The following is a 26,468-nucleotide window of genomic DNA, read 5'->3' on the forward strand; positions in this document are numbered from 1 at the left end:
CTGTTTTGAAGTGTATTCACCTCATCCTCGGGGGTCATGGTGATCGATAGTTGCCATGCTGCTGAAAAGATCCACCACCTACCTGTGTTGCATTTTTCAGAAGCAACACTTTGTCTTGGGTCTTGTAGGAAATGGACTCTCGCGGGCTTCTATCAGCACGAATATATCAATTAGCCAATCAATCGGTACCACTCAGCTTGTGGGAGGTTGGCTGTATCCAGCATGCCCTGAGTCATGCAATCGATACAGTGACCTTCAAGGAAACAAAAGATTTGCGGAATATAATCAGGCGCGCCGAACATCAAAAAGTCAAAGCCATACATCGCGAGTGAGATGGCCTGACATTCTCAGTGCGGTGAAAAATGCACACAGCCACTGACAGCCATGTTTTTATTTGTTATATTTGATACAGTCTGAATGAAATGAGCACAAAGATTGTTTTTGTAGGTGGAGAGTGACTGTTACAACAGGATATATATATGAAAGATGGAGGATATACATGTGTGCTAAAGGAACATTTTTTAAATATGATACAGAATAAATGCAAAAATATGAAAACATTTGGTACAAAAACATCAACAAAATCCTTAGTTATATTGCTGAAGAGTCAGAAGACATAAAGGAAGGCTACGATGTGATTAAATGTAGATTCCTCTGTGCTCAAACATACTTGTTGAGAGGTGTCTGCTGAGGAGAATTGAGACTGCATCTTAGTGCCAGTGACGGTCATTTCTTCTTGCCAGCACTCTTGGCACGTTTGTTGGGCTGCTGGGTGGCAGCAGAGGTGGGGGTTGTTTTTTCTAGAACCGCCTGCTGGGCCTCCTCCAGAGTCTGTTTCTCTTCTTGTTCCTTTTTCACGGCCGCCATCTGACGGCTGCTAAATGCCTCGCAAGCGTCGAGGAATTTCTTGCAGCGCTGCCACAAGGCTGCCTGAAGACGAGACAGAGAGGCAAAGAGAGAGAAGTTACACGATGATGTCTAACCAGAGGGAGAGGAGGCTGACGACAGATCCTGCTCGCTGTCTCTTACTTTGATAGTCGAAACTGATCATTATTGCTGTCTACATCTTCGCTCTCAGACATCACACAGTCCCCATCTCTGTCTTGACTGACCTGCATGTTCTCATACATCTCCAGCTGGTGTCTCATTAGCTCCTTCCTGTTGAGCTCCTGCTGTTTCTGATGCTCCAGCACGTTGTCTCGGACCAAGCGGTAAGTCTGGATCTTTTCTAAGCGCTCCCTCTGCTGGATCTCCTCCATCTGTGAGTCCATTAGCACCGGGAAGTCCTTTCGCCGTCTATGGACGTACACAAGGACTTGATACAATGTGTATGTACACTTTAAAGGCCTAGTGTGTAAGATTTAGGGAGATTTAGTGGCATCTAGTGGTGAAGACTGCAAACTGCAACCAGTTGAAACTTCTCCTGGTTAGAATTCCTTTAGTTTTTATTGTTCAGGAGGTTTTTACTGTGAGTGGAATTATCAGCAGAGGTCTCCTCCTCTCCAAAACAAACAGACCAGGTGATTAAAACTGATAAAAACGCTGAATAAAGCAGTTTCACTTGACAAATTTGTGTTTTTCCAATGATGTTTGGCATGGTGGAGACCGGCTGGTGGCCTAGCACCTGCTCCAGACGCTCAGTTCTTCCTCTCCAAAACAAACAGACCAGGGGTCTCATTTCTAAAACAGCGTGTAGGATCCACACTCTAAGTGTACGTGCGGTCAAAAGCAGATAATGGAGCATGCTAAATAATATCCCAAATCAACTTGGAGCTCTCCGCACGGGGATCGGCCACATATCCCGCCCTCTACACGCCCACATTCAACACCTCACCTCATGAATGCTGATGCACAATAATGAGCCTGCTGATCGATGGCTGTTTACAGTGAATCATGGCGACATTCACATGTCACGGCCATATTTACATGTTTACAGCATCTGCTTCGCACCGTGCCAAAATGATCGGGACAATCTTGGCCTGCATCATGATTCAGACTCATAATGAGGATATGAAGTTTAATAATTCGAGGAGAGCTGTCACTGGATTTATGTCCAGACTTTACTAGGACACTTTACAGTCCATATGTGCAGGTGGTGAGGATGTATGTAAGATGACAGGAGAAGGCGTGTGTGTGTGTGTGGCAGCCAGTGTGCTCTGTGTGCGCACAGTCATGTTCACTGCACTGATTTTACACACAAAAACTATGTGAAAAGTAAAGTCGTGCTTGGTGATATATATTTACAGTATTGGAAGATACTATTACTATTTTGTAACTATTTAATGCAAGCGGTCCATCGCTGTCCACGAGTGACTATAATTGAGTGATTATAATTTTTATAACTGACAGACATTTATGGAAAAGTTACAGCTCACTAGCACAAGCACAAATAAAACATCTGGACTGAGTGTTTATGATAAAGTGAATCAGTAACGTGTGATATGAGGTGAAATTTAATGTGTGATAGGAATCATCATATGCGTAATGATTCCTTTCATATTTCATTTTTACAGTCTGGCTTCAATTCACCATCTCACCATCTGCATTGCCAATTTCCCTTCTCCAAAATGTTCGTACACATGGGTAAGAGTTTTCGTACAAATGCGCACAGCCTCCCGTTAAGTTTAGTTTAACAGGTCACAGCTTTTGCGTGGAAAGTGGTGTACCCCTCTTTCAGGCCTCAATTTGTGCACATGCAATGGCTCTACATGAAACCCCAGGTGATTAAAACCTGGAAAAACACTGAACAAAGCAGTTAGTGTTACTATCAGTGTTTTTCTAAGGTACTCATCACAGAGGGGCTGTGAACTATACTGGCTGATGCGAAAAATAAAAACCCCATCTAAAGCCCTGTTTCCACCAACACTTTTAGTATGGTACCTTTGGAACCAAAAGTAACTCTTCTGATGTGTTACCTGGGTCTGTTTAGTGTTTCCACCGTAAACAGTACCCTTAAATCTGGGCGGGGTTGTTGTCACTCACTGCTCTGTCAAGCTCTTACTGTATTTCCTCATCTCCGGTGACACAGATGGAAGTCTGCACCTTGTTTATCGTCCACAGAATGAGGCTGCACGCTGACATTTTAAGAACAAAATAGAACAGGCTGCAGTGAGAGTCTCTCTCCATGGGATATTTAAAAATAGTGGGTTTGTGCATTTAGTCCCCTCAGGCAAGCTCGGGGGTTTAGTGTTACTGGAGCCCACAGGAACAAGGCTCCACAACACTTTTTTTTTTTCTCAGAGTGAGGATGAGTGTATATGCAGTTCACATAACCCCACTGAAATTCTTATATATTTTTAAACCCTTGAAGATCCACTCATTACTAAAAATGTATGTCATCCAAGAGAGACTATAAAAACTAATGAAATGGTTGAAGTTGAAATTTAAGGTGTGCTGATGGATTCACATCGTCAGCTCATACATTGAGTAACGTTACAAGTAAACATTCCACCTTAAAAGTTGCCGGCAGTCGGCCCAGTGAATTAAGTTATTTTTTCTCAGACTCCAGCTGCTGAAAGAGGCAGCAAAACAACCTTTAATTTTATAGTTACAGTTTACTAATAAAACTCTCCACAGTATGAACAGTGGTTACATGAGCCTCAAAACCAGACACAACTCAGCCCTGAGCAGAGCGACCGTCCTCTATTGACCAATCAACAGACTGCAGTGTTCACAGCTCCACCTTTTAGTACCAGATCTGTGTGCTAGGTACCCCAACAGAGGGGGGACCAAAAATGGGGACGGTACGGAACGGTTCCATTGGTACCATCCACAACTTTTCACAGTGGAAACAAAAAAAAAGTGTACTGAATTGAACCAAACTGTACTGTTCGGTGGAAATGGGGCTCAAAAAGCTAAGCTGACAAAAACACTACAATTCTTAGTTTTAGGTCATTATACATGAAAGAAAACAAAGTTATTATGTTCCAGTCCTGCCAATATATCCTCCTAAATCTTACACACTGAAACATTAATTCACTGGCACATGCTCCAATGCCTCTAACACCTTCTCAATATTGTCTCTAACCAGAATATTAATGCTGGATAGTTGATTTATTCTAAATAAATGCTCAAGACTTTCTCTGAGAAATAAAGTGTAGTGCAGTTGCATCTTCCACCAGATTCTAAAGGGATCAGATGTTAAAAAAATATCAGCTCGAGCTATAGAAAATATATCAAATTCTACCAGATTTTACATGCTATTTTGTGAGATGGGACCACTGACAATGTTGCCACAGGCAGGGGGAATAAAAATGGAAATGTGGCTGATAAATGCAGAGATAGGCAGAGGAAATTATGGACACACAGTCCCATGCCTTATCTCATACCCCAAGTCGTATATCCAGATTGATATCTGAGAAGTCTATTTGGTTCTGCTTGTAACCCCCATATTTGGGTATTTCTCTCTAAGGATTGGGATTATAACATAAATGACATTTGTGTGTGTGTGTGTGTAAAGAGGAGAGATATAGAATGAGTGAGCAAAGCAGTTAGTCAGTCAACATGTGTCTGACAAAGAGAAATGACTGAGAGTGGCCCTCTGAGGCACACACACAGAGGGAGGAACTCAAAGAGAGAATGTAAGTGCTAAATGTGGCTGCTTATTTCCTATAAGCTGACCTTAATGAAGAGGGGAGGCCAGCGGAGGTGATGAAGGAGTTCATTTGCTTTAATGAACATTGCCCTGCTCAACCTTTTTCACGGCCTCCAACAACGTGTGTGCCAATGTTTTAAAGATGGCACGCATGAGAGAGAGAGAGAGAGTGTGTGTGTGTGTGTGTGTGTGTGTGTGTGTGTGTGTGTGTGTGTGTGTGTGTGTGAATCTACAACATGCCCTGTGGTGGCGCCTTTGCTAGAAAGAGTTATACTGCAGACTAATCAGACTCCCCTAATAGACTCCTCCTCGGGATCTCTCTCTCGGCTTGGATTGCAGGCCACACTGTCAGCAGCCATTAGCAGCTGGACACGGACACAGGTGCGGTCGCTCACACACACACGCACACACTCCTACACACACATATGCATACACCCACAGCAGGAAAGGACGGAGAGGGGCACATCTCATTGGAGCGACAAGCTCATTGGGGTCCTGAAATAGCTCTCTAATTAACAGACCCAAATATCATCTCATTTATCATGGAGAGGGACGGACAGAGGGAGAGATGGAGGGAGGACAGGAGAGGTGGTGTTAGGGAGAGCAGAGGGAGGCTTGGAGGGAACCGTGAAGGGAGACTCTTCCCCTCAGAGCACTGACACTGACAGAAGTCTGAAGATGACACTTTACATAGACGAGAAGCAAACTCATACAGTCAGTGCTGGTGACACTAACTGTGAATTGATATTAAAGATATTCATGATTTTTCTACTGACAATGCTGAGTACAGCTCTCCATGTCTGTAGGTGACTATGAAGCTCTGGGTGACAGAAGCCAGTCACACTGTGGAGCTGTTCTATTTCCATCTTGTGGCTGTGCAGTGTAAAATGGTGTAGATCGAGTCAGCCATGAAGCAGAGGCACGGAGGGACTGAATAATGTTTAACTGTGCGTGTATGTTGGTGTGTGATTGTACACTTTAGATAAGATCAGAGTTTTAAGACAACATGCACTTGATTTCTGCAGCTCCATGTAGCATAGAGACAGTATAGTAGTAGAGTAGTAGAATATAGAGAGAGTCGGGATGTTGTTGCTTTTTTAGTTTTATATTTTAGTGTGAGTTGATGGTGTGACTCATAACATAAAGCCTAATAAAGACTAGTGTATAATGTGAGAATTGTTCTTGAGGTTATTTATGGAGAACATGTCTACACATTACACAGTATCCATCACTGTCCTCTGGAGTCTATGTGTTGCCCTTTCAGACAAGCCAAAGCATGCAGTCTGGTGACACTGCTGTTCACAGCACCAATGAGAGCAAAGGTCATGAACACAGGAAATCACTTGCAAGAAGTGTAGTGTGCAGTGTACGGATGATGGTGTGTCCTCCAACATTGCAACATGCATACTGATAATATACACACACACACAGTCCCCTAAGCCAAGATTAAATTCTCACACAGCTGGAAAAGCACAGTGATCCAACAACTGCATTATGCAACTGGACTGCAACATACAGAGCTTGGCTGTTTATGTATTTTACTCCATTGCTGCCCTTTAGGCACAGATATGAATGTGTCTGCTGGATCAGGCTGAACCGATGTCTGTTATAGAGACACTACCAGCCACAGTGATATTTCGGTAACGTATAGTGATGTGCCTATATAACTGTGTGAGCACATTATGGTGTGACAGCTACAATCTGCTCTAATCATCATTCTGCCTTTATACTCCTCCTGTCTAATAATTCAAAATCAATGGAAAAAGAGTGAGTGTCAGAGTGACGGAGCACCTGATGAAGGGAGTGTAGTCCATGGGAGGAGGAGAGGCATCAGTCAGCTTTTCATTAGATGCACTGAGAGAGGTGCCAGCTCCAGATCTGGAAGCAGCTGTCAAAGAACCAATCAGATAAGGCCTCATCACAATACTGTATATGAGGAGTGTGAGTAATAGTGTGTATGAGAAGCAGTGGTGGAAAGTAAGTACATTTACTCAAGTACTGCACTTTAGTACAAATTTGAGGTACTTGTACTTTAGTTTTGCATTTCCATTTTTATGATACTTCATACTTGTACTCCACAACATCTCAGAGATTAATATTGTACTGTTTACTCCACTTAATTTGTCTGACAGCTTTCATCATGATTCAGATTATAGTTTCTTATCCAAAAAAAATAAAAAATCATACCTGATAGTAAAACACTGACTGGAAACATTTTACTGTGCTATAAATACTTCACCATTAAGTATTTAAAGTAAATTTAGCTAATAATACTTTTACTTAAGTAAGGTTTTGAGGTTTTAAATGCAGGACCTTTACTTGTATTCAACAGGTATTTCAGGTCTACTTAAATGGTTTAGCACCATCTAGCAGTGAGGTTGCAGAACTGAAACTTCTCTGAAGTGCCAAACGTCTAGGAGAACTATGGTGGCTGACACGAAAACCCAAATGGCTCAATGAAGAGCCATTGTTTGGTTTGTGCGTTCTGGGATACTGTTAAAACATGGCAGTGCAACACAGTGATCTCTGAGGATGAGAACCCACTCCCTACGTAGATATAAACATTCTAAGCTACAGAAATTATTAGACGTAGGTGAATGAAAACATTTTTATGAATATTATTTGAAATTTCTACCAATAGGTGCCTCTAAATCCTTCACACTGGACCTTTAAGCAAAGATTTTGAATGCTTTTTCCATCACTGATAAGTATTGGGAACAGAAAGTGCCCAAATACACATGTGTATGTAAGTGTGTGTGTATCTTGAGTATGGTACCTGGCTCACTTTCTGCATCATCTGTGGCAGTCTGATCACCTGTTGTAGTTTCATCACCTGCTTGCTGTTGGAGTTGGTTCTGAAACTTTAGGCGAGACTGGAAAGCCTAAAAGAAAAGCAAAACGTTCTGTCTGTAGTGTGAAGTATAGAACAGTATTTAAAGAAGATTTTCACTGCTGGAAAGATGGCCTTCTCAGAAAACTGGGCTGCCTGTGCAGTAAAAAGATGCAAACACTTTTAAAATGGTGCTACATGACTACACAAATTTAGGGTCTTTTCACACTCCTTTTCAGCCCTCTAAGCGGACTTAGAGCTATGACTCAGCATTTTTTGCACATATATTAACACTCCAAGAGAACTCAGACCCCCTCTGAAGCGAACCGTACTCAGACCACCTTCTCAGGAGTACTCAGACCACCTCTTGAGGAGGTCCGAGTACGGTTTGCTTCAACTCCATGGTGCGGTTCACTTAAGCTGTGCACTATGAACACAAAGCACTCCAGATTCGTTTTGCTCTTTGCCATTGTATTAAGCCCTCTAGATGACATGCTGTTGCGCTGGGATGCTTGAAAAATCAGAGGAAACCACTTAGGCCTATAACGCTTGCAAGGATGCAGGACGAGGAGTAGTTTGGTCCACGGAAGATACTGCACGTTTCCAGATGTGGAATGTAGAATACATCAAACAGCAATAGTCTACAGTACAGAAACACTTAGGTTTTCCTCCAATTTTAAGTTCATCTGAAAAGTGAGGGGCTTTATTACCACACTGCAGTGCCACGTCAAAGTAGGAAAAAAATATGTAAATATATATTAAATATAGGCTATAGTGTGAACAGAAAAAGGACTGAGGCCCCGTCAGAGCTGAAGTTGATCAGAAAGAGAACTGAGTCCTTTATCTGTTGGTCCACTTTAAGAGGACTGAGTTCAGTTTGTTTCTAAAGGACTACATGTGAAAACACCCTTAATGCAAACTGGTTTCGACTCATCCAAAAACAACATAGCTGCTCACTGGTCACAAACCATCTTGTATTTCAGTTAAACAGAAAGCTAAAATATGTTTATGAAAACATTTTAGGTGAGAAATAGGCAGGTTTTTTTAGCCTCCGTTTTTACAATACAGGAAACAGTATGGTGCCCCCATCCTGTTTACAATGTCTCATATTACAGCCAAACGGTGCACTAAAATATGTTTCTGAGGACATTTTAGGCAGGAACTGGGCAATAGAGTAACAGAATCTTGGTTTATATTTGATCAGCACTGCCTAGTTTTACCATTTGGTCTGAGTTTGACAGAGAAAGGAAGAGGGTGTGTGCTTCTCTCTCAGTCCACTTGTATACTCCGTGTCTGTGGCAGCAGGCGTTCAAAAATGCGTAAGTACAATGTGTAGTTCAGGGAACAACCCAAGAGCAAAAATTCACTGGCAAAATTTTGCTGGCAAAGGAGCAGAGAGATCTGGGTGCTGACATCATGGGGGGAAGTTTACCTCAGTTGATTTACACATACTACCCAAATTGTGACGGTGGTTGAAAATCAGCAAAGTGTCCCTTTCAGCACATTTTCTAAATCAAACCTTCCACATTTCTGCAGGAGATAATAATTTTTGAAAGTGCTTCAGCTGAAAAGTAATTACATTAAATCCCCATTACAACCACAACTGCTGTTTTACCTTGGCACAGCGGCCTGGTTCAGCCATTTCCCAGGCTTTTTTAATGGCTTTAATCTGGTCTATTCTCTCCGTGTCCTTCGTCACCTCCAAGCTCTCGCTTTTGCTCTTGTCACTGACCACACGCAGCGTCCAGTTCGCCTTAGTCAAGTCAAGACTCTGCACAGACACGTACACACACAGCCCACAATAAACACACACGGTGAAGCACAAAACATCCCAGACGAAGGTCACCGTAGCACAATACATTATGAGTATGTCACTTTCAATGAGCCACTCAGACAGCAGTCTGGTACACAGCCAGCCTGGATTATATGTCCTGTTCAGCCGTCTCGTCTTCACTGTAAATAATAGATAATTTTTAGTTAATTTATTCAGAGATCATCACGTCCTCTGCTGCACCTCCACTGACGCTGTGCTGCTGAAATGGAAATTTAGTGATGTAGACCACTTTTCTGAAAAAAATCTGCCTTTCAAATTTCATTGTCTTTGGGGTTTGATGTGTCGCGCAGGCAGAGAATAAAAGCCACTTATTACATGGATCAGAGATTTTCAAGCAGCTGTGTTTCTGACTCCTAAACCAAGACAATCACACTGAGAATTATACAGCAGGAGATTATAGTGTGCGATAAGTATCTCTTATTCACTGCGAATACATGCAGGTCATCCTGGCAGTCGGGGAAGTACAGGTTGTTTTGATGCCAGCCTCTGTTTGTTAGTGTTTCAGAGTCAGCCGACAGCAGCCAATGAAATACGTAAATGCTGACCTGCCTGATGAAACAAATCATAAAAAAAGATGTCAGGATTGAGTTCAACAGCAATCTTATTAAATGTGAATGGGAATCTGTGAAGTGGAGTTAAGTGTGTGCTCAGCTGAAGTGCCTCCGCTCAGAAAGGTTAATATGACTACTGTTGCTAATATTTATTAAGTTTTACATGACAAATACAACTGTACTTTGTTCTAACACTAGTTACTGTGGAAAACGCAAAAATACGCACTTATGTCAAGATTATAAAAGCAAAGCTCGGCCTTTAATTTCAGTGAATGATCTTTATTGCATTTGCCCTTGCTAGGACTCGTTTAATGAATGGTTTTCATATGTAGCAATGGGATATAATTGCCTCTTGCAATCAAATAAAAATCTCCACTCCAATAAAAGCTAATGGAACGCAACAGTTATTTGGAGATGCAATTTGGCAGCTGTGATGAAAACCTTTTAGGGTCGTACCCTCGGCTGCACAGTGACCACCGGTAGGCAGTGAGAAGATTACTTCTGTGTTCATATGACATACATTCATAATATAACATCATGACCAATCTGCAGCTGACATTATGATGGTGTTTTGTTATCTGTGCTGTGGTGAAGTCTCACCGCCTGCCTGGAGCCAGATTTAGAGTTGGCAGCTGGCTTCCCCTTCTCCTTGTCACCTTCCCCTTTGCGGCTGGCTTTGCTTTCAGATTTGTGCCCATGCTGGTCCGGTGTGTCCGTAGTGGGTGAACAGTTCAAGTCCTCAGGCTTGTATACTGCATTTAGAAAACAGAGATAACGCACATCACCATTTACAACATCAGCTGTGTACTTATGTGATAAATACTGTCAACTTGGTGTTAATGATACATCATATACATCATTATGTGATGTAAAAGCATGACTATTGTCACTAAATAAAACATGATCATATGACTTCAGGGTGTCCAAAAAGCAGCCAACAAGACTTCAAATCACATAAGCATGTTCATATCTCCTGTGTTTGAGCTCCCCTTCATTTGGTGCCTGTTGGTTCCAGAATTGATTTTAATTCTTAGTCTTGACATTTAAGGCCCTGCATGGTATGGTACTGAGCTACCTGGCTGAGCTTCTAAATCATTACTCACCGCCCTGCACCCTGAGGTCCTCTGATAAGGCCCTGCTAGCTATTCCCCGGTCAAAGCTGAAGACTACAGGTGACAGGGTGTTTGCTATAAATGCCTTGGGAACAGCTAACCTGAAGAACTTAAACTAAACTGCCTTCTTTTTAATCATCTCTCACGACTCATTTTTACCATCTGACTTTTTCTTGATTATTCTGTTTTCTTTTTGTGCATTTTAATCCACATTGATTGTTTACCTGCTTTCTTAGTGTGTCCGTGTCTGAAGAGCACTTTGTTATATTAGTTTTTATAATTTTTTTAAAAAAACAACAACATTAAAACGTGAACAGTAACGTTTCAACAAAGAAAATAAGTATAATGTCCCCAACCCTGGCAAGAAAAAATGAAAAAATAAATACATTTTAAAGATAAAATAAAACAAAATAAAATTAAATAAAATCTAAATAAATTAAATAGAAATAAATTAAAATTTAAATATAATTAAATAAATAAGTAATTCAAATAATAAAATTATAATAATTTATGCAACTTAAGTTATTATTGTTGAACTAAATATTCTACAGTAAGCAGGTATTTAAAAAAAAAACATAAAGTGAGTACACCCCTCCCATTTTTGCAAATATTTCATTATATCTTTTCATGGGACAACACTATAGAAATGACACTTTGATATAACTTAAAGTAGTCAGTGTACAGCTTGTATAGTAGTATAGATTTAACCTCCTCTGAAAATTACTCAAAACACAGCCATCAACATCTAAACAGCTAGCAACATAAGTGAGTACACCCCACAGTGAACATGTCCAAATTGCGCCTAAAGTGTCAATATTTTGTGTGCCAACCATTATTATCTAGCACTGCCTTAACCCTTTTGGGCATGGAATACACCAGAGCTCACAGGTTGCTTCAGGAATCCTCTCCCACTCCTCCATGATGACATCATGGAGCAGATGGATGTGAAGACACCTTGCGCTACCCCACCTTCAGCTTGAGGATGGCCCACAGGTGCACAGGTGAGTTTAGGGCTGGATACATACTTGGCCATTCCATGACCTTCACCTTCAGCTTCCTCAGCAAGGCAGCTGTCATCTTCTAGGTGTGTTTTGGGTCATTATCATGTTGGAAAACTTGATAATGAAAACTTGGCTCAGTTTCTGAAGAGGGGCAATCTCTGAATTCATGTTTCCCTAAATGAACTGAGCTATATATATATATATATATATATATATATATATATATATATATATATATATATATATATATAACATTTATTAGTTAGTATATAATATTACAGTAGTATATTTGTGTTGTTTTTTCATTTGTGAATATTGAATATGAGTGATTTCCCTCAGGATTAAGTTCTATCTTATCTTGAAACATTTTTAGTATTAATTTTCTGCTGTGTGAATACACCGGCATCACTCTCTGTAGTCATTCTGTTGTCCCCTCCTACTAACCAATACAAGAAAAGTCTCAGTCATCATGTTATAGTCTTGTTATGTTTATCTTTTTTAGTTTTAGAATTGATTCTAAGATTTTACTGATCACTTTTAAAGCACTTCATGGCTTAGCCCCCATCTACCCTGCTGAGATGCTGCTCCCCTATGAGCCAGGTCGCAGCCTCAGGTCCTCAGGCAGGGAATGAGGAACATCCTATCTTGGCTGTTCCTCAGTCCCTGCTAAAAATTAAAAGGTGACAGGGCTTTTTCAGTAAACGCCCCTCAGCTCTGGGACTCCCTGCCTGAGGATCTGAGGCTCGCTGAATCACTGACATCTTTTCAATTGGTTCTCAAAACGTATCTGTTCAAAAAAGCTTTTTAATAATTTCAGCACGCTGCTTATTTTGTATTGTCTCATTTGATTATTTCTATTGTTTCTATCTTGTGTTGTCAGCAGTTATTGTATTCTTCTATTTTGTATTAGTCTAACTGATTTGCTGTACCTGTTCACACTCTACTAATCACAAGTAAAGCCCAGCTGAAGTGGGAGTGTAACCAAGTGCTCTGTATGTGCCGTGTGGTCACATGTGTGCTAGATGGCACTGTTGCACTTCATAGCTCCAGTGAACACAACCCCCAGCTTAGATGAAGCATTAACGATGAGTCTCACTCCTCTGCAATAGAGAGGCATAATAATCCATCATTTAGCTGCCACCCTGCCATTCTGCCTCAACAGCTTTGGTGCATGCTCATTGAGTTACTCTTATCTCAGAGTCATAACGAAATTCAATGTTCAAATTGAATATAAATATCAATCTGTGTTGTAATTTCGGGCTGATACATGTATTGAAACCTGATTTTCAGCTGGCCAAACTTCAATAGAATGTATCAAAAAAGATTCTGTTCACTGAGAGCCTACAGCCGCATTGTTTAGGTACTCAAAATGCAGCACAGTAAAGAAAATGTCAAAGAGGTTTGCAGGGAAATGAACACCACTGCCTCAACTGCACGCACAGCCACAGCTCACTGCTCAACGGTATATACTGGGGTTTAAAGCAGAGACGGGTAAATGTGCATTCATTAAACATGCGCAGTACAGTATTTTGACTGAAGCTTGTTAAACAGCTTGTTAAAGCGGTTTCAAAGCTCGGCGTGGCATGTCGTGCGTGTGCATCCATGTAGCATGTAGGGAGCATGATCAAGGGCACAGCCTCACCACTGAGACAGAGTTAAACTGGGTGAAATTAATTCACTTTCCTGCTGAGATATTTCCCAGGGCACCAGGGGGCAAGAGCCAACTTCATTTGACTTCCCATCGACCCACTTTCACAGGCTTATTGGAATACCACAGGAGGTTTTGTGTGGACACTGGCCTGCACGCACACACGGACAAATCCGAACATACAAACCTCAACGTGCTCACATGTAGCTATGAGCAGAAAGCACATGCAAACGACTGGATGAACACGCAGCATAGCTACAGTTCAGCTTGCACACGACTATAACCGTAATATATATATAACCAGAGGTTTATCTTCCTCTGTAGTCAAAACACATCTGATATCTGGTTGTTGGTTTAGGAATGCCTCCCACACAAAGGCACACATATACACTCACGTACACACACACGCACAATATCATCCTCAGATTTCACGCCATGCAAACTGAATGAGTAAATACGAGGACTATTGTCAGAAGCAACAGAGGGACGAGAATGAGAATTCAATGACAGCGGGGCCAGCCTGTCTCTTCAGGCAATCATGCAAATTGTCACCTCTTCCACATCAGCATCCACCCCTGTCGCAATTAATTCATCCCCTCAACATTTTTTAAGAAGCGTTCACAAATTTCAAAGCCCTGATTTTTCAATCGATCCAATTTGTGCGGCGTGATTAAAGGCGTCGAGGCAGAGTTGGTGGCAGAGGACGGGATTACTGCCTCAGCCGACGACCAGTGGGCACAAGAAATCACACTCTGTGATCTGCGAAAGCAGCTGTATTCATTTGGCTTTCATTAGGCTTGTGATTAACAGGCCCCTGGCTGGCGGAAGCAAAGAACAAACAGCGTCTGCCTTGGCCCCTGACACTGCCTGCTGAGTATCTGCCACATTTCACGCTCAACACAAAAATAAGCTGTGCAAAAACAAACATGAAGTCCGTATATTAGAAAATCCATTCAGAACCCGGGGCTGAAATCCTGAAAACTTTTAAATGCGGACATGAAAAGGCTTCATGACCCATTATAGGGATATTTGAGGATATGTGAACCCTGCATGATGTGTATTTAGGCTGTTATTTGGATGCTCAGATCAAGATTATGTTACTTTACTAAATTAACTGAGCATATTTTTATGCTTTCAAAGGGAGCAAAATAAAAACTGTGACTTTCCTTCCTGTTTGTCCCTCGGGCGGCTCGGTGTAGCTGACTGTTTGATGTCGGCTTTATGATTGTCTTAACTATGTACCTCTCATTTCGCTCTTCTCCAAGTCTCTGAGCATATGGACGAAAGCCAGCTGAGATTCATCCAAGTCCCAGCTCTTACGGAGCACCTCTGCCTGCACCACATACTTATGACCCTGTGAAACACAGACAAGCAAAGTCAATATTCAACACCCACATCACAGCTTCGACACAATGTGATAGACAGATACACGCATTGTAAAATAAAAACATACACAGCATAATGCATGCGACGCACAACACCGTAAACACAAGCAGCCAACATGAGATTGGTTTTGTGTTTTGTGAGGGTACAGCTGTAAAGTGTACGAGTGCTGATTATTCAGAGAGACACAGAGATCTTAAAGGACTGCATTATTTTGTTTCTGCTGCTCCCTGCCCTCTCTGACAGAAGCACATGCTTGGCACAAAGGGAGAGGAGGCAGAGGGCGTGTTAGCCAAGATTATATCAGGGGTGGCAGCTCCCACATCCATCTCACTGAACAGAAAAGACAGAATTTCAACAAATCCCAAGGTGAGACTGCTAATACAGCAAGACGAATTCCACAAAACAAAAAAATTAGCCATAAGTAAACAGTATTACTCTGTCCGATGTTGTGCTTATAGTTGTAATAGAGCCTAATAAATACAGTTTGTAGGGAGTGATTGTGTTGTGCCTGTTGTGTGTTGTTATGAATCCCTGTAACACCACTGTACACCTTTATGAATAAATTTCAAGGAATACTTCTTATACTTTTTATATACTTTTTATTTTATAAATAAATCTTGTTTTTAGTGCTGAGAAAAAACTATCAACATAGCCTTGATTCAGTGCATCTCTATGTTTTATTACAAATGCAAGGTCATATACTCATCACTGCATTCTTTATGATTTGGTCAGTTGGTTGGATGTCATTGACCGCTCGCAGACAACAGCAAATTGTATATTTTTATCTATAAAGCAATACTGGGCAAACTTCTGGCCTACCTCTGCTCCCTTCTGTGTGTGAGCTCTGGTAGTTACCAGCTATACTCATCCAGATGGTTGCTTTTTAATGTACCTCAGGTACTGTATTTTCCTACTCTGCACCTTGGACACGGAACAATCGTCAAAAGGATCTTAAATTAAAACACTTATATCCATTGATGAATTTAAGGGCATCATAACAAAGGTGTTGATAAAGACGTGCTTGTTTTTCTTGAGAGGCCACTGTGTTTGAATAGTTGTTGGGGATTTTTGTATTATATGTTGTATTTGTTGCATTTTAAATGTGTTTTGATTGGCTGCTATCTCAGCCAGGTCTCTCTTGTAATAGATTATTAGTCTCAATGGGACTTCCTGCTTGAATAAAGGTTAAATAACTTACTCGCTCTGTGTTACATTGAATTTGTGAAGAAAACTAAGGGTCTGCGTTTAACAACAGCAAAACTATATCAAAACATCTGTTCATAAACTCTCACACCACTCGTGCAGTATAATCCAAGTCTAATTTATCAAGTCATATGGTTCGTACTTCCTAAACGGACAGCCATTTCTGACGGGGAATTGATCTGAAAGTGAAACTTATCGATGATCTTTTCAAAGCCAGGCTCCATCCATTCATTCATTTTCATCCGCTTATCCGGGGCCGGTTCATGTGGGCAGCAGGTCAAGCAAAGCGCCCCGTACGTCCCTCTCCCCAGCAACGCTTTCTAGCTCCTCCCGATGGGCCTAAAGGCGTTCCCAGCCCAGATGAGATATGTAATCTGTCCAGTGTCTTCTGGGTCTGCCCCAGGGCCTCCTACTAGTGGGACTTGCCAGGAACACCTCTAACAGGAGGTGCCAAGGAGCCATCCTGGTCAGATGCCCGAACCACCTCAACTGACCCCTTTCAATGCGAAGGAGCAGCGGCTCTTCTCCGAGCTCGCTCCTGATGTCTGAGCTCCTTTCTCTATCTCCTCCCCCTCTGAAAGAGACTCATTTCAGCCGCTTGTATCCGCAATCTCATTCTTTTGGTCACTACCCACAGCTCATGACCAGCATGTCTTTTCAAACTCTACTGACAAAAGCAGTAACTTTACCTCACTGAACACAGGAGCTGCTGGTCTACCACTGCCTCAATCAGTTAGTTTGTTTGTGTAGCTTTGGTGTTTGAAAGAGTTAGTTTTGGTCAGCTAAGTCACAAAATAACACACACTACTAATTGAGGCAATGGTAGACCGGTTTTCATGTCGACCACCATAGTTGATGAATCTAAACTTACCCCTTTCTAGTTAGGTGTCCAAATTGGCCAAGCAGTTGCTGAAATATCATCTACATTTGTGATTATGCTAATCAATGCTAATTATGCAATTTTCCCAACATAAGCAAGTATATGCCAGTTTCCAAATGCTGGGGACATATTCTGTGCATTTCTAACATAAGACTTTGGGGAACTCAACACTACATCACTGGGTTCACATTGTTAGCAAAGAGATTCTCTGGAAGGCTACCAACTGAAAATTCTGTTTTCTCTAATTTGAGGCATAGTGACAAATTTAGGCCAAAGCAAGTGCATTTTCAAGATACAAAGGTCAACTTGGGCTCAGATTGAAGCTTATCAACTTGTGAAGTTTTCTATGTACAAGTGAAGCAGCTGAAGCAGTGAAATTTCATACTACGTGATGAAAAATAATCATTTTCGATGAGGATTTGTCAAACGGACAGTGATTTTTTTTTTTTTTTTTTTTTGTATGTTGTGTGTTATATTTTAAAATAGAATGGCAGCAAGCTCCAGAATCTTATTTTGCTACACTCCCCTTTGTGTTAGGAGACTCCTAGCCAAGTTTCATACTTGTATGACCATTTATGCTTTCGTAGTGCCCTAAAATTTGCATTTACATCATTTCGCCCCCTGAGACCAAACAGCCCTGAGTTGGGGGACATCATGAGGGCTGGACCAGGCTCCCGGCCTAAAGGTAAGTAAAATAAGTAAAGCAACACAATAATACAAGCTACAAATCAAGGCAGTGGTAGACCAGCAGCTCCTGTGTTCATAACAGTTTTTGTCAATGGAATCTGGCTCTGAAGAGAGCATAGGTAAGTTTCTCTTTCTGTTCAGTTCCCTGTCAGAGAGGGCTGTCTGTTTGGGAAGTACTGAGCATATGACTGGATAAATGAGACCTACTGCTCAAGTTGTGTGAGAGATTGTTAACAGACATTTTAATGTAGTTCTGCTGTTGTTAAACATGACTAAACTATGACTTCTATTCATCATGTATTGTCTCAGATTTGGATTCTTCGGTCACTCAGGGCAAGTATTCGTTTCAGGCTACAGTGTTGTTTTTTCACATGTTAACATGTGTTTTTAAGTCCCAAAACAGATTACACCATAGGAGCCTTTACCATCAATCTACCATTACTGAGTGTCAATATGTCTGGTGTGTGTCCCTGCAGCACAAATCAGTGCTTTAATCACTGGCCCTTTGCTCTGAGTCTTGATCAGTGGTCTTACTTGTGATCGATAGCTGTTTATTCTGTCCTGCTGCTGATCTGATCTATGGGATCCGACATGATCCGTCTCATTGCTGTTGTTGTCACTACACTGTTGGATTCATTTGTTGAACAGACTTTGTACTAAAAAAATATTTGTAATACACACAGGCTGTGACCAAAACAAACTTCCTGATGGGTCTATTGTAATTAGATATGTTTCTCTCAATCTAGTGCTGTGAATGTCAAATTAATGATACGTCTTTATGAGGTGCAGTTACAGAGGGAACATTAAAACGATTGGTTGTCCTCCAGATGTATCGCTGCCATCACTGACAGTCACAACAGCAAAACAAATAAACCTCAGCTGATTGTCATTGTCTTATGGACTTGTGAAAACTGTACAATGTGTGAGTGTGTGACGCTACACACATATAGTAAGCCCTATATACATTGGCAATCATCAAAGCACGATAACAGGTCTGTTAGATAGGGGGTCCTCAGACAATCCAGTGACTCATAAATCATGTACAAATCACTGCTCCCTGACAAGCGCTGATAAGTCAGACGGTAACAACAGAACCACCCCTCCAGTTTCTGCTGCTCTCCTCTTGCAAATTTTGTCTGTGTGAGAATGACTGTGTGGGTGTGTGTAAGTTTGTGTGTGTGTGTGTGTGTGCCTGTAAGTAAGGCGTTATGTGTATCTGGCAGTGAAAAATTGATATCAACACAGGCAGCAAGCAAGTGGGTGAGAAAGACAGAGAGGGAAAGTGAGATGCACGCTTGTGTGCGTGTGCAAGTGAGATCAGTAAAGTGTTTGAGCAACAGCAGATACCACGCAGGCAGTTAGTCAGTGATACCATAGTCTCTGTGGGAGGCTGGTAGTGGTCAGACGTGGAGTCTGATTTCCCAGCTATGCCGTCCTCCTCATCTCTTTGCTGGGGAGTGTCTGCCACTTTGACTCCCTTGCCCCGGGAGGGGGATCCCTTCTGGTTCTTCTCATCTGCGCAACTGGTGGCTGTAACAGAAAGAGAGATATTAAACTAAGCCCACGACTAAGTCATGACAAGTGGTCAGCAAGTTTTGTTTTTGTACCTGGAAAGTAGACTAAAGAGTTTGAGAGGCAAGTTTTGAAAGGCACTTTTGTGTTTTACTGTAGATCTGGCTGGCATAGAAAAAAGACCAGTTCAATATCACTTTAACACTCAACTTCAGCCAAAGTAAAACTACCAAAAAATATTTTCTCACGAGCCATTAGTGGTTTTACCCTTGGGGATGGTTTTAGTTTTATATGCCCAGGTTTTAAAGTAATAAATGAAGATTTTATCTTCAATAAATGTCTGTTAGGTGACTATATCTTGCCAAATGAGGTCACACAATAGTAACTGAACCTTTGGCCCACTAATGGGAGTATTGCAATATGTATATATTTGCAGTGAAAATGAACTGGGTGTTGAGGGCTGACATTTACGGAAATAATGTTGTATTAACTCGATGTTGTCTTACTGCTGAAGCCTTTGGGTCATGAATATGTTTTATTTTGAAATTGAAATTTTTTTTTTTTTTTTAAATGGAATAGTGTCTTTTAGCAGAGAAATTATTTTCTGTTTCTTGCCCAGGGACTACAGATGAAATTTAGCTAACTCTGAGGCAAAGTAGCTGTGCACTGTCCCTGTTATATAGATAAACAAAATAACCTAACGTTACTGCTAGTGCAAACCAAGCATTTCCTACTACTGCAGCTTTACATTAAAAGCATTTAACTGGCAAAACTAAAATTGACTTATGTTATAAAGTAGTAATGGAAAATGTGATGTGTTTTTCAGTGAGATTAGTACTTATAGCTATCTTTCATCAAATATGCATCTACAAAACAAGACACCATTTTAGGCATTTTTTGACAGCGGCTCAGTTTAAAATATTGCATGGAGCAAAAAAACAAAAAGGAGCAGCCACAGTGAGTTGTTAATAATAATATATTTTTTTTTATATAGCACCTTTCACAGAAATGAAATTCAAGCAATATAACAATAAAACATGCAATCAATAAAAACAAAGGCAATATAACAAAACAAAGCAAGAAAAGGAAACTAAAACACAGAGTAAAGTCAGGCTACTGAGGCCTCAAACAGAAACATACCACGGAACAAGCACTGAACAATTCAGGACAATTCTGGGTTCGACAAAGGCCATTCTAAAAAGAAGGGTCGTTGTTTTTTTAAAAATTTCTAACAAGACAACAGACTGTAAACCTAAAGGAAGAGAGTTCCAAAGCATTGGAGCCACAACTTCAAAAGCACAATCAGCTTTTGTTTTCAGTCTGGAGCAGGGGACAGCCAGTAGATCCTGTTCTGAAGACCTAAGGGACCTACTGACAATATATGGATGGAGGAGACCACTAATGTATTCAGGTGCCTGACCGTGGAGGGCTCTATATGCGAGAACAAGTATCTTGAAGTGAATCCTGAACCTGATGGGAAGCCAGTGTAAAGAAACTAAAATGGGAGTGAGACTGTTAGACGAAGAGCTACAGATCACAGGCTGCACAACTCCAACTTAGCTGCTGTGCAACTTTAATTTTAACTTTAAATTGGATTTAATTTGTACAACAACAGAAGCAACTGTACCCAAAGCTACAGTTAATTTATTTCACAACCAAAAACTATGGATTACCAGAACCATCTACAATCATGGACAGTTACAAAGCAGTAGCCAACAATGTAAGAAGATGCAAAAAATAAGTCTACATTGCAATGCATATGTTGCGGGAGCTGACGGGATCGCATTTTGTATGACTTCATGTAACAAATGAATAAATCATTGATTGATTTCATGCTGCCCTGCTGTCCGTGGACTCATGCCCTTTGCAGCACTAAATCAGATCAGTTACTCACAGAATGACGGCGAAAGGCCAATTAAGGCCCAATTTCTTTATGAAAACAACAGCAATTTGTTTTGCTGCCTCCAGAACTCTGTGGCCTGTGGTATTATTTTGTTGCCAATTCAACAAGGACTAGCAACGAGATTGCAACTTTAGGATATCCATTTCTGTGATTTTTAGCAATACCACCAATACAATGGTATTTTTTATGGTGCTGAGAACATACCAGCAACTTGAGTGTCTGTGGTTTGATTCTGGCTGGGGACCTCTGTTGCATATCATACGCTTCTCTCTCTCTCCTGGCATTTCCTGTCTGTAAACTGTATCTACTGTCTATCAAAGGAAGGCAAAATGCCCGAAAATCAACAAATACATAATAGATAACAGACAAAAAAATTTAACAGCAATCTCTCTGTCCACAAACAGGGTTCCTGTTACTCTGGCAAATTCACAGAACATACTGGGAACAGTTTTTACAGGTATTGTTTCTTCACTACGAGTAGAACCAATCAGTGTATTTCTCTGACTCTTACTTAAATTTAATGAAAATACACGGAATAAACACAGACAGAGTGAATTAGCATTTTCATCTTGGGCTGAACACATCTTTTGATTGAGCCACAATAGGAATAAGGTGGTCCATCACGTGAAATTATTCTTGATGACTGTAACCCCACATATTTAACAGTAAACTCTACCAACAGGATAAGTAGAGTGTTGTCATGACGGCACCAGTCAACAACCAAATGAGGAAATTAACCACTTTCACCCTCTATCCAAGAGGTGGTAAAATCACTTAATCCACAGCTTACACACTGCCACTCACTTACTTACTCACAAACATACTATCCCTAAAGTCCCTGTGCCCAAACATTAATCCCAGCTCACTAGTGACAAGTTACACAACTCTTAATGCTAAACCCAAAGGCAAGCTATTTAGTGTTTGGCAAGCTCTTATCAACACTGAGACTTCATTAGTGTTGTTGGAAGTGGCAGAAAAAACGAGTTTGCATGACAAATTTGATTTTGTGTCTAGAAAAGGAATGTCTGCACAGAACTGAAGCAACTGTTTAAGACTTAATCTGATGGCCTGAACACACACACACACACACACACACACTCGACCTCCATACAAAATATCAGCCTCATTGGGCAAGAACTGAGGCCACCGAACAGTGGGGGAATTTTTGTGGAACAACCAATCAGCGTCAGAGACAGACTGTTCATGGATTCGAGGATGGTTCCAGGGTTTCATTGTGGACTGCTGCATCAAATACTGAGAGAGAGAACCAAACATGCTTTCTATGAAACAATGAGCAACAGGTCAAAGGTCAATGAGGGCAGGAAACATGCTTTAAGAGCCTTTACTAATAGCACTTCTTAAAGGGAACAGTGTAACAGGTATGTGTGCTTTCACAGAGTGAGGTGTTGCCACTATTAATCTCTCTGGAAATGGCTCACTGCCGAGCACTGTCCACCAGAGAACTGCTAAAGCATGAATAAGAAAGTGTGAAAACAACAACAACAATAACAACAAAAACAAGTAAGACAGAAAAGAGTAAAAGGAAGGACGGTCACGCTGACTTTAGCAGAGTAAAGCATAAAAAACTGGGCTGAATCCTACTCGTGACATTTACTGTATACCCTCACCCCTCTCTCTCACACAGTATGTCCACTCAGTCAGCTCTAGAAGGGAAATGGCTGCATATGGGACCTCTGCTGTTTTGATAGTATCTGTTTGATGAGTTTGCAAAAATTCTACTGTAGTAGAATAACTAGAAAAAAACAACCTGAGACGAAAAATTTGAAAATCTGGTTCAGTGATTGAGAATGGTAAAACAGGAACACATTTACATTGCTTCAATATGTTGGGGTTAAGAGTTTAGTAGAGTGTTAAATTAATAAGACTATTGATGGGGGGCTTTTAATTTGAAATGAGGATTTTTAATTTGAAACAGGAAGTGGCTGGCATATACCTAGTTTGACATTCGTTGACTTGGACTTTCACTTTACAGAGCTGGCATGAGCTGGGCCCGTTGTTGCAATGCAGCCCACAAAGCTCACAGCACAGTGAGACACAGTCACGCAGCAGAAGGGAGCTGCTTTCTCTAGATCTGTACCCACTGATCAAACTTCCTTTCTCTGGCTTAAACACAACCCTTCTCTCTCCTCTTCAGCTCCAGTCGAGGATGTACGTCCCTGCACGACTGGTGGAGGCTGCACAGCTTTTGACCACCGTCACAGCCAAGCTCTGCCTATAACAATAGTTTGTAAAGCTTTGTATCGGTGGCAGCACCTGTTTTGTCAATTTAACACGTAATATTCACTTCAGCTTCAGTGTCTTATTTCCACTTTCTTCTCGTAGCAATGATGGCGCCTGTTCTGCCATTGTAACAGGAAATATTCAATAACATTTAAATAAATTCAATGCTTCATACAGACGCAGCTGTTCCTCAAACAAACTGATGAGGTGATCATCTCCTTCCTCCATCCAAAACTGCCATTTAGACTCGACTGGCTAGTTAGCCAGCTAGCCTGCTAATTCCACCATGCTTTTGTTTTTAACGTTACCATGGCTACAGAAAATGAGCAAAACAAAGCTGTCACTCATCTAATAATAGCAATGTGATGTTGCTAAACTGTGACAAGAGTGTAGGGATGTCATGATTATAGATTTTCTTGGTACGATTATTGTCAGAGAAATAATCACGGTTTTACGATTTTCACGATTATTATGCATTAATTAATTTCACACTATAAATGTGTAAAATCACATGAACACTCCTTATAGATCTTTAAGTTTCATTTATTTCCATGCCAACATAACAAAAATAATATAGCAACAAAGAAAAGTAACCAAAAAGTACAAGATTTAATGACAATAATCCCATTGGAATTAAACAAAAATCACCTCTGTGTTAAACATCCACAGCAGGATTTCCCTTTTGGGAAAAAAGGTTTCAAATGCTACATGTATTTCTTTACAGACTTTCTGTAAACTATATCACAAAAATGTTTCTGAACATTTCTTTTGGACCTGAGAAGAGAATTTTTAAACAGGAAAAAAAAAACCATCTAGCTAGCTTTTGACTTATAGATGCCCTTTGAAACATAAATAATCCATACTTTATCACTCGAAGACGCCTATTCACCTGTACCGCTTGTGTAACTTTGTTTTCGTTCCGTGAGAGTTGCGCTGATCTGCCAACTGTATATGGTTCCACGTCCCGGCATAATCTTTGGAGAGTGACGGTGTTGAGGAATCTTTATGAATAATTAACCGTGGCATTTAAAATCGCGGTTAATAGTGAAATCAAGTAATCGTGACATCCCTACAAGAGTGTCAATAAAGCATTAAAATGTTGCATTTTACTGGCTAGTTAGCTAGCTAGCTTGCTAACTCCACCATGCTATCAGGCTACACTTGATGTAAAAAATGAAGAATACTGTATTACACGTCTGCATGCATCTATTTGTTTCGAACGGCCAATGGGGAAACACCTATTCTCACGTCATCACTCACTCTGACCAATGGTTTACCTTCATCACTCAATAACTCAGTCACCCACTCACTCACTCATGGACAGACTTTCTTGTTCATAGGGCTGACCTTGCCTCTGCAGTCCAGCCAAAAAGATCACAACAGAAGAAAACAGAAACTGAACATGTAACTTTCCAACACTCCGATAAAAGTAGGGTTGCAACAGTATGAGATTCTCACAGTATGATAACCGTTTCAGAAAATATCGCGTTTTCACAGTACCATGGTATTACAAAATTGTTATTATCATCAGTCAGAATGACCCTTAAAAGAATGAAAACAGAAGGGTTATTGTTGATTGAACAAACATTTCATTACTATAACTGAAACTTGAAACCATTTTGTTAATGGAACTATGTGTAAAAAGTCCTCCCTTAGAAAATAACTAAAATAAGGGGGAGATCCAACACCCCATTGCATTTTTTCACCAATATCGTAGATAAGCAAATGTACATGGTATGACAACCCTTTTATATCCCGGTATACCATTAAACCGGTATATCCCTGCAACCTTAGATAAGAGACAGTCTTCTGCCATGATCCAGAAGATGATCATTCACTTACTTTGATTACTAAACTTTAAGTCTCACCTTTGTTGGCCAGGAAGCAGAACACAGGAATCACCACGTGGCCCTTCCCAGTGTTGCTGGCCACCTCCTTCTCCTGGTCCAGAACGGACAGGCGGATCAACACATCTGGCTTCGAAGTCTGAAACTGAATTGTTCCCAATACGTCTGCCGTCACCTGCACAAAGTAACTGTGGAAAAGTGTCAAGTTACTGTAGGTACCATTAATCTCTCAGAGTATCTCTGATGTTGGCTTGTGTTAAAAAATGGGGCTTTTCAACAGCTTTCTTGCTCTTTGACTATTGTCACACCCTCTAATAATAAAACATTGTATACTGTAGTGTCAGTGAGAATCAGTGAGAGCTATTGGACGAAGTTTATTTTTATGATCCACCTCAGGAACAATGAATTTTTATTGACCAGTATAAATCCTATGATGATGATTCGACTTAAACTGTCAATTAAATATATAGCCCAAGATTCTCTTACCGGCAGACGAGGTTTTTGTCATTGGGAATGTAGTAATCCCGGAATTCCTTCACTGAGAACGTGTTGAGAGGACTCTCATGGGACAGTTTTGGGAGGAGTTCCCTTGAGCCAATCAGGCGCATCCTCCACTTGGCCCCAACAGGAGGTGATTCAGGTGTGACAGCCTCTGCTACAAAGGTGTAGCCAAGCTGGAACAAGAGATACACAGAGATTCAGTCAATAACAAGCCTGTAGCCAGTTTTTGATTGATTCAGGCAGGAAGCATTTCTAAAGTGAAGCAATTTATCATGATAATAGGAAAAAAAGTTACCAAAAAAAATTAACATGAAGGTTTGAAGTGCAAGGATTCACAGCATCCACAGACCTTGTTGGGTTGATAGACATGGGTCGCTACTTTATTGAAAATCATGTCCAGCTCCTCTCCTGTGTCGTTATTTATGACGTGCAGCAGACAGTTAGGGATTGGGGAGTAGACTTTTGGTACCAGCAGCATTTCTTTAGGAACCAGGAACACCTCTCTGCACAAACAACAAACATGAAGTAAACAGCAAGATATCAGGTCTGACCGAATAGTCGGTAGAACCGGGCTTATATCTGTAACCTTAAGATATCTACACATGTCCAGATATTAGCTTCACCAGTGCTGAGTGCAAACGTAATGACATTAGGTGAGAAGCAGACATCAGGCATTTACATCCGGATTCAACCAGATTCTACGAGACATGTTTAATTTCAGTGACAAGTTTAACAACC

The 26,468-nt window shown here is 40.9% G+C and overlaps 1 protein-coding gene across 1 annotated transcript in view; it reads right to left on the reverse strand.

The window, feature by feature from the left end:
* Window positions 1-376: 376 nt before the first annotated feature.
* Window positions 377-26,468, reverse strand: part of adgb (androglobin) — an 80,774-nt gene continuing 54,682 nt past the window's right edge. Inside the window, exons 25-35 of the mRNA XM_078173816.1 lie at window positions 26,080-26,233; window positions 25,716-25,903; window positions 25,251-25,417; window positions 19,099-19,256; window positions 14,813-14,924; window positions 10,410-10,561; window positions 9,040-9,195; window positions 7,371-7,476; window positions 6,386-6,482; window positions 1,113-1,296; window positions 377-930 (exon numbers count right to left, since the gene is read on the reverse strand). Coding sequence (XP_078029942.1) covers window positions 727-930; window positions 1,113-1,296; window positions 6,386-6,482; window positions 7,371-7,476; window positions 9,040-9,195; window positions 10,410-10,561; window positions 14,813-14,924; window positions 19,099-19,256; window positions 25,251-25,417; window positions 25,716-25,903; window positions 26,080-26,233 — 1,678 coding nt within the window. The 3' untranslated portion in view covers window positions 377-726. The remainder of the gene's footprint in view (window positions 931-1,112; window positions 1,297-6,385; window positions 6,483-7,370; window positions 7,477-9,039; window positions 9,196-10,409; window positions 10,562-14,812; window positions 14,925-19,098; window positions 19,257-25,250; window positions 25,418-25,715; window positions 25,904-26,079; window positions 26,234-26,468) is intronic.

The sequence above is a fragment of the Epinephelus lanceolatus genome, chromosome 13, assembly GCF_041903045.1.
Source record: "Epinephelus lanceolatus isolate andai-2023 chromosome 13, ASM4190304v1, whole genome shotgun sequence".
Classification (NCBI taxonomy): Eukaryota; Metazoa; Chordata; class Actinopteri; order Perciformes; family Serranidae; genus Epinephelus; species Epinephelus lanceolatus.